General features: G+C 53.1%; 1 protein-coding gene across 1 annotated transcript; it reads left to right on the top strand.

Annotated features, from left to right (window-relative positions):
- Positions 1-421: 421 nt before the first annotated feature.
- Positions 422-12,191, top strand: Bcat2 (branched chain amino acid transaminase 2). The gene is made up of 11 exons (XM_059276755.1): positions 422-545; positions 5,454-5,528; positions 5,802-6,005; positions 8,058-8,168; positions 8,254-8,373; positions 8,561-8,724; positions 10,364-10,506; positions 10,664-10,749; positions 10,954-11,094; positions 11,167-11,241; positions 11,809-12,191. The coding sequence occupies exons 1-11, from the start codon at positions 465-467 to the stop codon at positions 11,845-11,847; spliced, it is 1,239 nt and encodes a 412-aa protein (XP_059132738.1). The 5' UTR covers positions 422-464; the 3' UTR covers positions 11,848-12,191.
- Positions 12,192-13,566: the final 1,375 nt, after the last annotated feature.

The raw sequence follows: 13,566 nt of genomic DNA on the forward strand, positions 1-13,566 counted from the left end.
AGGGTCTCACTATATAGCCCTGGCTGGCCTGGAACTTATTAGGTGGAGCAGGATGGCCTTGAACTCACAGAAATCCTCCTGCCTCTGCCTCAGAAGTGCTGGGATTAAAGACATGCTCCACTACATTCAGCAATTTAAATTTTTTTTAAAGGTCTGGAGATGTAATTCCAGTGGTTAGAGCGCTTCCCTAACATACATGAGGCCATGATGGGTTTAGTCTCCAAGTCCTGCAAAACAAAATCCAAGGCAAATGCCTGGCTGGGCACGAGTGTGGCCGGGGCGGAGCAGGACAGGGTGGAGGGCAAGATGGAGCGAGTGTATGACAATTCTGGACTGTTCCAGGATTATGTTCTTTGCAGCAGAGCCTGGGTCCCTGAGGTCCTATAACTCAGAAAGGCCTGGCAGAAGTGAGGCCCGCAGAGAGCAGCCAGCTGCGGGAGGGGGCGTGACAGGGCGGGGCCGGAATGTCTTTCGCCAGGCCGCGCCCTAGGCGCGCACAGTTACCGGCCCAAGCACGGATCATGGCTGCAGCAGTGCTACGGCAGGTGGGTGCGCGGCGGACCGGCGCTCGAGCCTCTGGGGAAGCCGATGGGGGCACACTTCCGGATGGACCACTGGCGTGCAGCCTTTCCGGCTTGGCGTCGTTCCTCTGCGCCTCGGGTTCCGCCGCGGGACGCAGAGGCGGACGGGGCCCCTTGGAAAGGAGTGCCGGTCTTTTTAACGGGCGGCAGAGTGGGGAGACACGGGTGGGGTGCGGGGGGGTACCTGATGCGAGGATCCGTGGACCGGGAGGTCGGAAGTGGGGAGCATGGAGGAGGGCTGTAGAGGGAGAAGCACAGGGTGGAGGGGATGCGAGGAAGTTTTGGCTGGGGCATGCAGCCCGCGGGTTTTAAGGGCCAGTCGCTCTTATGTTCCTTTAGACGAGGGGCCCAGAACTTCTGGGGCTTGGTGTATGACTAGGCACGGAGTCTTGGCTGGGAATTGGAACCAAGGTCTTATTTCTTGGAACAAAAGGCACATAAAGACGTGTGTAGTGTCTGTTTGAGGCTCCGTACCTGGTTTTGTAATCCGAAGCAAGCGTCTGTATGTCACAGCGACACAGATCCTCCAGGCAAGAGTATTTTGGTGCTTACCGATGGTGGCAAGCAGCAGAGTTTGGGAGATTCTATGATCTTAAGAGAACATGATTTATAAATGAGGGCGCAAACAGCTGGGCCATTGGGAAAACGTTTGTTGTTAGCTCATTCCTGACTCTCTGACACTCTTAGTCCAGGCTTGTGAATTCCTGAACAGACCTTTACATTTCCCAGTTCTTAATGATGGACACTGTCTTGGGATAGGATAGGGACAACAATCTAGGCTCTGAAGGTGTGGTGTTTTGGGATGGGTACAACTTTGCCACACTGGGCCAGTCTCCAATTCTAATGGGACAGATCTGGGCTCTGAGGAAGGTAGTTTTATCCTGTAATGTAGACGCTCCAAAAGGAGCCTGCTCAGAGCTATGAGCGCCTGGTGGTGAGTGCCCCCTCGGGGAAATCCTGGATTATAAGGAAGACACTGCTGGCCAGGGTTTGGCCAGGACTGTCCTGTAGGGACTAGTCTAGATTGACATTGGAATAGTTCTTGGGTCTGAAAGAGACAGTCCTAGGCCGTAGAGGGGGAACATGTTGTGTTTGGAATGGGGCAGGAAACAGCCCTGTGTTAGAACAGCACATGGCTCTGCAGGGGACGGTCCTGAGGTGACAGGGGTTGTAATACCGAGAGCACTGGACTTTCTGCAAGTCTGGTGGAAGTATAACTGACGATCAGGAAGGCCTGGGCTATGGGAAGAGCAGATCTGGAATCTGATGAGAGCGTGGTGTAGGACAGTTACCTGGGATAGGGCAGCGCTGTACAGTGGTCTTAGTACTTTGCTGACCTGTGGTGGAGAATGGAGCTCTGACAAGACCCCCCTGATCTTTGATGGACATCTGGGCTGTGTTGAGGTTCAGCATTCGGGGCTGCCTGGGACATGAAGGGAACACCACCATGTCAAACAGAACCCTGCCCTGCACACTCGCCTTTAATTTTTTAACTCTGCTTCTATCCGTATTACACTTCATTCCTGCAGCCCACCTGCCACTTAGGTGCCATCTTTGGACTTAATTCCCAAAGTGTAGTGGGGGACGGGGTGTTCTTTGAACCCAGAGAAAACCGCGGCCTCAGAATTGCTCTGAGAAGAAGAGAATAGCACATCGTTGTCACCAAGGCTCTGTGGCCAGTTCAGACTAATCTCTGGGCCTTGGCATAGTGCCTTCTCTGTGCCTCGAGGCCTCTAGACCTTGTGCTCTTCCTGCCTCAGCCTCCAGAGTTCTGTGACTAAGGTGTGTACCGTCAAACCCAGTTTAGAATTTCTCTGCCACGATCTCTGCTTCTCCCTCCTCCTAGTGTTACTCACCTGCCCCGTTCCCTGCTACATTTTTATTTATTCCGTATGTGCACGTGTGTGGACCCACGTGTGTCATGGTGCCTGTGTGGAGGTCAGAGGGTAATGAGTCAGTTCTGTCCTTCCATTGGCTAGAAGGAGTGGGTCCCAGGTACTAAACTCAGGTCCTCAGGCTTGTGGACAGGTGTCCTTACCCAGTAAGTCACCTCAATAGCCCTCTCTTTGTAATCCTATCTATTTTGACATCTCTTGGCCTCCATTTCTTTCTTTCTTTTTTTTTTTTTTTTTTTTTTTTTTTCCCAAGACAGGGTTTCTCTGTGTATCCCTGGCTGTCCTGGATCTTGCTCTGTAGACCAGGCTGGCCTCGAACTCACAGAGATCCACCTGCCCCTGCTTCCCGAGCGCTGAGATTAAAGGCGTGCGTCACCGCTGCCTGGCTCTTCTTTTTGAGACAGGTTCTCAAAATGTAGACCAGGCTGGCTTTGACTCAGAGATCTGCCTGTCCCCGTCTCCTCAGTAATGAGATAAAAGGGGTGCACCCCCGCACCCTGCTCCTTCATTTCATTATTATTGAGACAGGATCTTATCTAAGCTAGGCTGGCCTCAAACTTGCTACATAGTCAAGGATGGCCTTGGGTTCCTGATCCTCCTTTTTCTCCTTCCCAAGTGCTGGGCCTGCAAGGCTTGTGTGCCTGCCAGGAAGAAATAAACCCAGGGACTCTGCATCCTAGGCAAGCATTCTACCAACTAAATAAACCCCCAGCTCCATTTTTTTTTTTCAGTTCTTCATCTCAATATCTCTTTTCTGCATTGTTCAGCTTTTCTGGCTCACTCTATTAAACAAAAACATTTTTTTTTTTTTTTGGTTCCCTCTGCTTCCGCCTCCACACAGGCTGCCCTACCCAGTGTATGGTCTTCCCGTACTATGAGCGTCTGATGCGGGTGGTAGTGTTGGGCAAGCTTCATGTCACCACCCAGAGACATGGGGGGGGGTGTCACCCCCAGATCACCCCAGAAGCCCTCAGCCACCACACCATCAAGACCATATCTGAGGGCTGGAAGGCATGGGCACAGTTGTGAAAGTGCTTGCCACATGAGCATGGAAACCTGAGTTTGATCCCTGGAACCCAAGTGAAAAAAAATAGGTGCAGTGACTCACCTTTAACCCCAGCACTCGGGAGGCAGAGCCAGGCGGATCTCTGTGAGTTCGAGGCCAGCCTGGTCTACAGAGCAAGATCCAGGACAGGTACCAAAACTACAAAGAGAAACCCTGTCTTGAAAAACCAAAAAAAAAAACCAAAAAAAAAAAACCCAAAACATATATATATGTCATCATCATTGGTGAGGTGGAGACAGGAGATTCCTGAACCAAGTTGGTAAGCTCCAGAACCCAATCATAGTGCCTGTCTCAAGAAGCAGGATGGGCTGTGGGGTGAGGGTTGTGCACACCTTTAATCCCAGCACTCGAGAGGCAGAGGCTGGTGGATCTCTGAGTTCAAGGCCAGCCTGGTCTACAGAGTGAGTGCCAAGACAGCCAGGACTATGCAGTAAGACCCTGTCTCAAAACAAAAACCAGGATGGGGGTGGGGGTGGGGCTGGAAATGTGTCTCAGTGGTTAAGGGCATTGGCTGCTCTTCCAGAGAACAATTCCTAGCACCCACATGGCAGCTCACAAGTATCTGCAACTTAGTCACATCTATTGGATGTGACTCCCTTACACAGACATCTGCAGAGCAAACACCAATGCACATAAAAACAAACAAAAACCAGGATGGATATCACCTGAGCAATGACATCTGAGTTTGTCCTCCATATGCGAGTGCGCGCATGTACACACACACACACACACACACACACACACACACACACAGAGCTTATCTGAGCCAGGTGTGGCACACATCCCTATCATCCCAGCTAGTGCAGAGTCTGAGGGAAGAAAATCATGACTTCAAGCACTGGGCTACAGAGTGAGTTTGAGGGTGATGAGCAGCTTAGGGAGACTCTGTCCCAAGCTCCCTCCCCTCAAAAAAAGAAAAAGAAGGAAAGAAAGAAAAAGTCTGCTTCTGGCCCAGACTCATCCACATGGCCTCCAGGACTCACTTACTGACCTGTGACCTCTGCTGGACCCCCTCACTCATTGGCCATCATCAGCTCTCCCAGCAGGAGCAGGCTATTTTCCTGTCTTCCTCAAACTCAGGACCCGATGCTTCTCCGTGGTCTGCAGAGAAAAGCATGAAGTCAGAGGTCAACAGGAAGGGGCCTCCTGGGCATAACTAGTTCTGCATTCCATGTAACCTCAGGGAGGATCAGCAGAGATCTGTGCATTGAGTCTGGCCAAGGGCAAGCACAAGGTGCCCTTCAGCCGTTGACCGTGAAGAGCACAGCACTGGCTGCCCGGGTGAGGGTGTTCCAGCTGTGTGCCCGGGGTTGTAGCAGCTCTTTAGATATTCCCAAAGAGTAAGCATTAGGACCCTATGTCTGAGGGAGGAGGGCTGGAATCTTGCACTTGTGGGTCTGAGGGAGGAAGGTTAAGGAGGACCACTGGGTCTGAAGGAGGAGGGCTGGGGTCTGAAGCTCTGGGTTTGATGGAGAAGCACATGGCCTTTAGGCCTGGGTCTGAGGGAGGAGGTCCGGGGTCTGGGCTGCTCACTTCAGGGATAAACAGGACCCATTCTTTTCTAACTCTCCTCGGGTTTTGGGCCCCCAGACCAGGAGTCTCCCCTTACCTGCTCACTGTCCCTGGTCGTTGTCTAAGTGGTAACAAGCGGTGGCCAAAGTTCTCTAGCAGGAGGCACGCCTCTCTGGACTTTGCTCGGCATGGTGGAGGGGCGGGAGCTGACTTTGGTCTTTCTAGGGATAGTCATCCTGATAGGGACTTGGGCAGAGCACAGGGTCTGTCTAGAATGTGCTGGAACTGTGACAGAGCCAGCCTCATGGGTCTCCCAAACAAGAGGGGGGAGATGGGTGCCAGGGCCCCTGCTCTTCCTGCCTCTTGCCTTGGTTATATTTATTTCTCTCCCCACCCCAGGTCTGGGCTCAAAAACTTCTCCCTGTCCCCTGGCTTCTATGTGGGTCCAGAAGATGTGTGTCCTCCAACTTCAAGGTAAAAGGGGGCCCTGGGTCTAGGGGAGGAAGCCTGGGGTCTGTCTGCTGTGTCAGAGGGAGGCAGGTCTCATCTCTCTCTCTGAGGTCAGCTAGTCTGCTCTCAGGTGTTATAAAGAGATAGTGTTGCATTTCTCAGAAGCCTGGTGGCTCCTGGTCCTCCGTGGGCCTGAGGCGGGGCCATGGGAGCTCTAGTCTCTCAAGTTGCGGACTGCAGTCCCTCTGTTGTTGTTGATGTTGTTGTTGTTGTTGTTTTGTTTTACTTTCCTTTCAGGCTGCAGACCTCCAGGTCCAGGTGACCAGAGAGCCACAGAAGAAGCCGAACGCTAGCCAGCCACTGCTGTTCGGAAAGACATTCACAGACCACATGCTGATGGTGGAGTGGAGCAAGGAGACCGGCTGGAGCCCTCCCAGGATCCAGCCCTTCCAGAACCTCACGCTGCACCCAGCCTGCTCCGCCCTGCACTACTCTCTACAGGTGGGACCAGCTGCTCCTGCTGCCCGCCCTGTGGCATCTTCTCTCTGCTTGGCATCTGGCTGAGGTCACCTCTCCGGCGTGTGGCACGTGTCTTCCTCTGTGGATCTGTCTTCTTTTCCCGAGGTCACCTGTGTTCTGGGACCCAAGCTAGGTGACAGTCAGTTCCTAAGATGAACAGATCTTGGCTTTGTTGGAACTCTGTGCTCTGAAAGAAAGTGGGGTTCTGGCAAAGATAAAAAACAGGACAGGACAGCTTATGCGGTCAGAAGAGCTAGGTTGGCAGACACCGTGGGGTCTCAGAGTGGCAAAGGAGGCCTAGGATGTCAGGAGAGCCACAGAGAGGAGGAGCTTTGGAGGAGCCTGGATATAGTAAGACCTCCACAGGCCCTGTGGGAAGTAGTATAGTTCCAGCATTCAGGAGGTTGAGGCAGGAGGACTGCCGTGATTTGGAGGCTAGCCAGGGCTATAGCTGGAATTGAAAAACCAGCAACCCTATTTCCTGTGACACTCCTTGAGGAGTCTTGGCCGTCTTTGTTGCCGAAGAATATTCCATCCAACAGGAGGTCTCATTAGACAGTGCCTACTGTGGGACACTTGGCCCTTTTCAGCCCTGAGGTGTTCTAAGGAATGTTGCAATAACAACCAGGTGCCCATATTGCTTCCTCTAAATGCAAGCGTATCTGCCCAGTGCCTAGAGCTATCGGGTCAAAGGGCACCTGTGAGTTCAACAGTGTTACTGTGTTCTCTCTGTAGAACTTGTACCAGATTCCACACTCACTGCCCAAGCCTGTTTCCCAGAAAGAAGCCTTGCCAAACTTGTAGAATTCTTCCAATCGCCCGAAGAGGTTTTGAAAGTTCTCAAAGTGGCTGGGCAGTAGTGGCGCATGCCTTTAATTCTAGCACTCGGGTGGCAGAGGCAGGCAGATCTCTGTGAGTTCGAGGCCAGCCTGGTCTACAGAGCGAGATCCAGGACAGCCAGAGCTACACAGAGAAACTCTGTCTCGAAAAAAGGAGACAACAACAACAAAAATTTCTCAAAGTGATTTTTTCCCTGTGTGAGTGTGGAGGCAGTGGTTGACAGCAAGTGTCTTTCTCAATCGCTCTGCAGCCTGTTTGAGGCAGGGTCTTTTCCTTCCCTCCCTCTCCCTCTCTCTCTCTCCCTCTCTCTCTCTCTCTCTCTCTCTCTCTCTCTCTCTTTCTTTCTGAGACAAGATTTCTCTGTTTAACTGCCATGGCTGTACTGGAACTCACTCTGTAGACCAGGCTGGCCTTGAACTCACAGAGATCCACCTGTTTCTGCCTCCTGAGTGCTGGGATCAAAGTGTGTGCCACCACCAGCCATGGGCCAGCATCTCCTGGCTATTTTATTTATTTTTATTTTATGTGTACTAGTTTTTGCATGCATAGAGTTGTGTCTGAGTGTAACTGTGCATGCAGTCCCTGCAGAGGTCAGAAGAGGGTATCTTGGAGCAGGATTTACTGATGATTGTGAGTCACCATGTCGGGGCTGGAAACTGAACCTTGCCATCCCTCCAGCCCCCTAGAGTAGGCTTTAAAAACTATGTAGGAAAACTTTTTTTTTTTTTTTTTTTTTTTGGTTTTTCAAGACAGGGTTTCTCTGTGTAGCTTTGAAGCCTATCCTGGAACTCACTTTGTGGAACAGGCTGGCCTCGAACTCACAGAGATCCGCCTGGCTCTGCCTCCCAAGTGCTGGGATCAAAGGCGTGCGCCACCACCGCCCGGCTTAAGAAAACTTTGTATATTATGAGCTTTTTTTTCTTGCGTGGGGTGATTTTGAGACAGGATCTCACCCTGTGGGTCAGGCTTCTCTCAAGCTGGCCTTAAGTGGGCATGCTCCTGCCTCTGCCTCCTGCGTAGTTAAGGTAACAGGCTTGAACTACACGGCTGCCTTGCCCTGTGCTTTCTGAAGTCTCCAAGTCTTTGTCTCCATCACTCTGCCCTTCTCTGTCTCCATTTGTATCTGTGTCTCTTGCTCTCTTGTTGCTGTGGGACTTGGCCCTGAGCAGTCCTCCTCCCCTGTCTGTCCTGCAGCTCTTCGAGGGCTTGAAAGCATACAAAGGCAGAGACCGGCAGGTACGCCTCTTCCGGCCGTGGCTCAACATGGACAGGATGCTACGTTCTGCAAGGCGCCTCTGTTTGCCAGTGAGTGGCCAGTCTGCCCTAGAAGGAGAGAGGGCAGAGGGTGGTTGGGAAATCTGGACCCCTGACTCCTTTGGGATCCACCCAGGACTTTGACAAGCAGGAGCTGCTGGAGTGCATCCGCCGGCTCATTGAGGTGGACAAGGACTGGGTTCCTGATGGCAATGGAACCAGCCTCTATGTGCGGCCTGTGCTGATTGGGAATGAGGTGGGCATTGCTTGGGGAGCTGCTAGTGTGGGGCCGTGCACATCCACATCTGTGTCAGAGGGACAGACAGGCTGAGCCTGGACCCCGGGTTCTGGGGGAGGAGGTTGGGCCTAGAGCTCTGAGTCTAAGGGAGGAGGAGGCTGGAGTGTGGACCCCTTGGTCTGATGCTGCCCTGTGCACACCATAGCCCTCGCTGGGTGTTGGCCTGGTCACACAAGCCCTCCTGTTCGTCATTCTTTGTCCTGTGGGATCCTACTTCCCTGGAGACTCCATGACGCCTGTGTCCCTCCTGGCCGACCCCACATTCATCAGAGCCTGGATGGGTGGGGTCGGCGACTACAAGCTGGGGGGGTGAGTAGCTCCCCACATCCGTGAGTAGTTGTGCGAGCGGGGGGGGGGGGGGGGGAGAGGATGCTAAAGGTGAGCCGTAGTGCTCCCCACACTTCTTGGTCGGGCTGTGCCGGGGTTCCGGGTGGGAAAGCTCTTCTCACTGACTCTGTAGTTGGGCTCCGGGCTTTCTTTGTGTCCTTTGTTATCCTTGGTGTCTGAAACCAAAAACAGAGGAGGATGGGGTGCCTTCCTATGGACAAATGAGCTCAGAGATGGAAGCAGGAAAGCCGAGCCCGAGCCCATGGAAGCCTCTAGAAGGCAAGATTGCCCCTGGCTCTTTCTTCCCTGCTTTGACATCTCCATGCAGAGCTCCGTGTCACTTGGCCCTCAGTCCCCATTCTCACCCTCTGGGCTTCCCACTGTTCTGTGTTGCCCACGGCCTTGGCACAGGACCTCCCGGGGTCAGGTCAGGTGCAGGCGACTGGCATGCTGGACCAAGGAAGTGTGGTGACACAGGGCCGCCCCTCGGGTCCTCTCAGAACAACATGAGGTCTTCCTGGTGTCAGGCCCTGAGCTGGCTGCAGCTGGGCTGCTGGGAACGCTCGTGTCCCGACCACACGAGCTCTAAGGCAGGATTCACAGAGCCGTGTGGAAGCTCCACGTAAGAGGTGGCACTTCATTTGTGGTTTCTTGGCTGCAAAGGTAGTGGGAGAAGCCAGGTGTGGTGGCATACAGCCACGTGTGCCATGTCGTCACCGATCCTCAACCAGCTGAGGCAGGAGGACTGTAAAAGGAAGCTAGGGGACAAGGATCAGCAGTAGAACCCCTGCCTAGGATCCCCAGAGAGTTCAGTGATAGTGTTTACCTAGCATGTGAGCAGTCCTGAGTTCAAACCCCACCACCCAAAGAAAGAAAGCAGTGGCACTGATTCTCTAACTCTGGGCCCTGGTAAATGGGCTGGTGGGATAGGGTCACAGTTGGCACAAGGGAGGCAAAGAAGACCAGTGTTTGCACAAGGCTCAGAACATGGCTTGGGATCCTGTCCTGAGACAGTGGGAGCCTGGGGCGACGTGGAGTGAGTAAGAGGTGAGGTCTGGTGTGGGTAACACCCTCAGGTTAAAACAGGATGAAAGCCGGTGTGGGGTGTGTAGCTGTGACCCCAGCACTTGGGAGGTGGGGACAAGACTAGCTCCAGCTACATAGTGCTTTTGAGGCCAACTTCTGCTCAAAGAGACCCTGCCGCCCAGACCCGCTGGGTGTGGTGGCACACGCCTTTAATCCCAGCAATACAGATGCACAGGCGGCCTGGTCTACAGAGTGAGTTCCAGAAGAGCTGGGGCTACACAGAGAAACCCTGTCTCAAAAAATGTAAAACCAAAAATAGGAAAAGTGGAGTAAAATAAGCCAAACCACTGGCATCACTATGCCCTAGTCTAAGTACTCTGGGGTAGAGAGAGGAGAAGCTGGAGAAGCAGGAAAGGGGGCCCACCAACCACACAGGGCCCCAACCTTGACCACAACTGTTAGGTTAAGAATTCTGTCTTGCAGGTTTGGGGATCCCCCACAGAAGGGCTGTAAGTTGGGGAAGGAGACTCCTCCTTGGTTGTGTTGTGGGGAGTGTGGGGGGTTCTCTGCCCAGTCTGACCAGGCTGCCCTCCAGGAATTATGGGCCCACTGTGGCTGTCCAACAAGAAGCCCAGAAGAAGGGTTGTGAACAAGTCCTCTGGCTCTACGGGCCCGACCACCAGCTCACCGAGGTGGGCACCATGAACATCTTCGTCTACTGGACTCATGAGGACGGGGGTGAGCTGCTTGTGACCCAACCCACACCCTGTATGATGGCCTGCCTAACTCCTACCGGGTTGCAAGGTCTCCGGGTCCTGGGCAGGTTGCTTCTGAAAGAAAGGGGAGATCATTTAGGGGTGGGAGGCAATGACACCCATCTTCATCCCTGACTTAGTACTGGAGCTGGTAACTCCCCCGCTGGATGGCATCATCCTGCCTGGAGTGGTTCGACAAAGCCTGCTGGACCTGGCTAGGACTTGGGTAGGACCTGCATCTTGGGACCATAGCATCTGAGCTGTGTCGCTGTGGTGGCTGCTGGGCCCACTGCCACGCCCTCTCTTCTCTGGGTCTGTCTCCCACGCATGGGCCTCTGTCTTTCCCCGCAGCTTTAGGGAGGGAGAGATGGTGGTCTGCAGCGGGACAGGAGTATGGGGACTGGAGTGTTTCTGGCCCCTTGTTATGCAGGGTGAGTTCCGGGTGGCAGAGCGCAAGGTCACCATGAAGGAACTGCAGCGGGCGCTGGAGGAGGGCCGGGTGCGGGAAGTCTTTGGCTCAGGCACGGCTTGTCAGGTCTGCCCAGTGCATCAAATCCTCTACGAAGGCAAGGTGAGGCGGAGATGCCAGGGGAGGTGGGAGAGAAAGGGGGGGCGCCCCATCCTCATGGCTCCTTTTCCCCAGCAACTCCACATTCCCACCATGGAGAACGGGCCGGAGCTCATCCTGCGCTTCCAGAAGGAGTTGAAGGCTATTCAGGTGAGCTCATGAGCACGGGAGCAAGAGCTCTCATAATGGGTCCTTCCCCCTGAATACCTGTGGCCAGAAGCATAGGCATTTTCTGTACTTCAGGTAGACGCCTTTCCATGAGTCTCTGCGGCTCTGGGGCCTAAAGGGATAACCCCTTTTTTCGTGAGCCTGCCACGACTCCCTGGGGCCCTGGGCTGTCCCTATGGCATGATGAGCCGTCCTCCCTTGCCCCTCCATGGCCTGGAGTATTCCCATTCTTGTGAGCCGAGACCTTCCAGAGGACCTCTGGGCTCACTTCCCGGTGAGCTGGACCTGAGGTGACTGGGTATCCTGGCCCCGTGCTGGCGCCTAGCACTACACATTTGAGCTGAAAATGACTTTTCCCAAGAGCCTTCAAGGCTTTGCAACTCCCTGCCTTGATGTCCCTCTGGACTTGTTGGCGAGCCTCTGAGTCTAGGACTACATTTCCCATGAGGCACTGAGGCGCAGCTCTGTGAGCTGTCAGTTGCGACGTTGCGGAGCCTGCTGGGAGTTGTAGTGCAGCTGCCTCACTGCTGCAACTCCGTTGTCCGGCAGTACGGAGTCAGTGCCCACGATTGGATGTTTCCGGTGTGACGCTCCCTGCTGTGCCCTCACGGATTGGATCCGCGGACCTGTAGCATCCAATCCAGAGTCCGCGCCTCTCAGACTCACGAGAAGTGCAATAGAAAAAAGGTCTGGCCAGACACCTGGGTCTCTGGCGCCCTCGCGTGGTCACTGCACTCCAAAGCCTTAAGGGCGGGACCCAGACGATTTGAACCCCGCCTCAAGGGTTGGGTCTCAGGGCTCAGATGCCTCAGCTGCTTTGAAGGGGGAACCTTGGCATATCATTCTCAAGCTGGATCCCCGGTGCTCTCCATGATTCATTTTTTCCCCTCTCTGCCCTTGCTGCAATTTTGAAATAAAATGCCAAAGAACAAGAGATTGTCATGTTCAAAGCGCCGCCCTGGGACCCCAGGGGCTCATTTTATTATCAGGGATTCAGCACAGAGGTGTCTCTGACCTGAGGGTTACTGCTGTACGTTAGTACCGAACCCCACTTAGTGGATTCTCCCTGCCACACCAGATGTCTCAGGATCTTCTCTCTTCTTACAGGGCATTGGTGCCCAAGCCCTGTTCCTGGAGCCCTTGATGGCTCTGTCCTTTCTTGTGTCCTCCTTGGCCTGACCTCCCAGCCTGGTCTTCTGCCTGTCTCTATGTCCCAGCTTCCTCTTTGTCTTCCTGGCCTTCATATGCTCCCATCTGACACAAAGGCTGTTTGTATAATTGTGCCTATCTTAGGGTTTCTATTGCTGTGAAGAAACACCACGACCATGACAACTCTTATAAAGTAAAACATTTCACTGGGGTGGCTCGTTTGCTGTTCAGAGGTTTAGTCCATTATCATCATGCCATGAAGCATGGTGGCATGTAGGCAGACATGGTGCTGGAGTAGTAGCTGAGAATTCTATATCTTGCAGGCAACAGGAAGTCAACTGAGACACGGGGCAGTATCCTGAGCATAGGAAACCTCAAAGCCCACCCCCACAATGGCACACTTCCTCTAGCAAGGCCATACCCACTCCAACAAGCCACACCTCTTTTTTATTTTTATTTTATTTGCATTGGTGTTTTTCCTGCATGTATGTCTGTGTACGTGTGTCATATCTTGGAGTTACAGACAGTTGTGAGCTGCCATGTGGGTGCTGGGAATTGAACCTGGGTCCCCTGGAAGAGCAGTCAGTGCTCTTAACCACTGAGCCATCTCTCCAGTCCAAAGCCACACCTCTTAATAGTGCCACTCCCTATGAGATTATGGGGGCCAATCCAAACTACCACAGTCTACCTCCTGGCCCCCATAAGCTTGTAACAATATCATAATGCCAAATGCACTTAGTTCAACTTTAGAAGTCTCCGTAGTCTATCACAGTCTCAACAATGTTTCAAAGTTCAAAGTCTCTTCTGAGATTCATTCAATCTCTTAACTGTAATCACCTGTAAAGATCAAAATAAAAAAGCAGGTCACATACTTGGCACAGGATATACATTACTGTTCCAAATGTACGGAAAGGAGCATAGTGAGGAAATACTGGATCAAAGCAAGACTGAAAACTGCTTGGGCAAACTCCAAACTGCATCACTGTGTCTGATGCCAAAATTCTCTTTAGATCTCCAACTCTGTTCAGTTTCGTTGTCTGCAACACACCTCTCTCTCTCTTGGGCTGGTTCCAATCTCTGTTAACAGCTTTCCTCAGCAGGTATTCCACAGCTCTGACATCTCTAACCTCTTGGGGACTCCAAGGCAATCCAAACTTC

This window comes from Peromyscus eremicus, chromosome 1, assembly GCF_949786415.1.
Source record: "Peromyscus eremicus chromosome 1, PerEre_H2_v1, whole genome shotgun sequence".
Lineage (NCBI taxonomy): Eukaryota > Metazoa > Chordata > Mammalia > Rodentia > Cricetidae > Peromyscus > Peromyscus eremicus.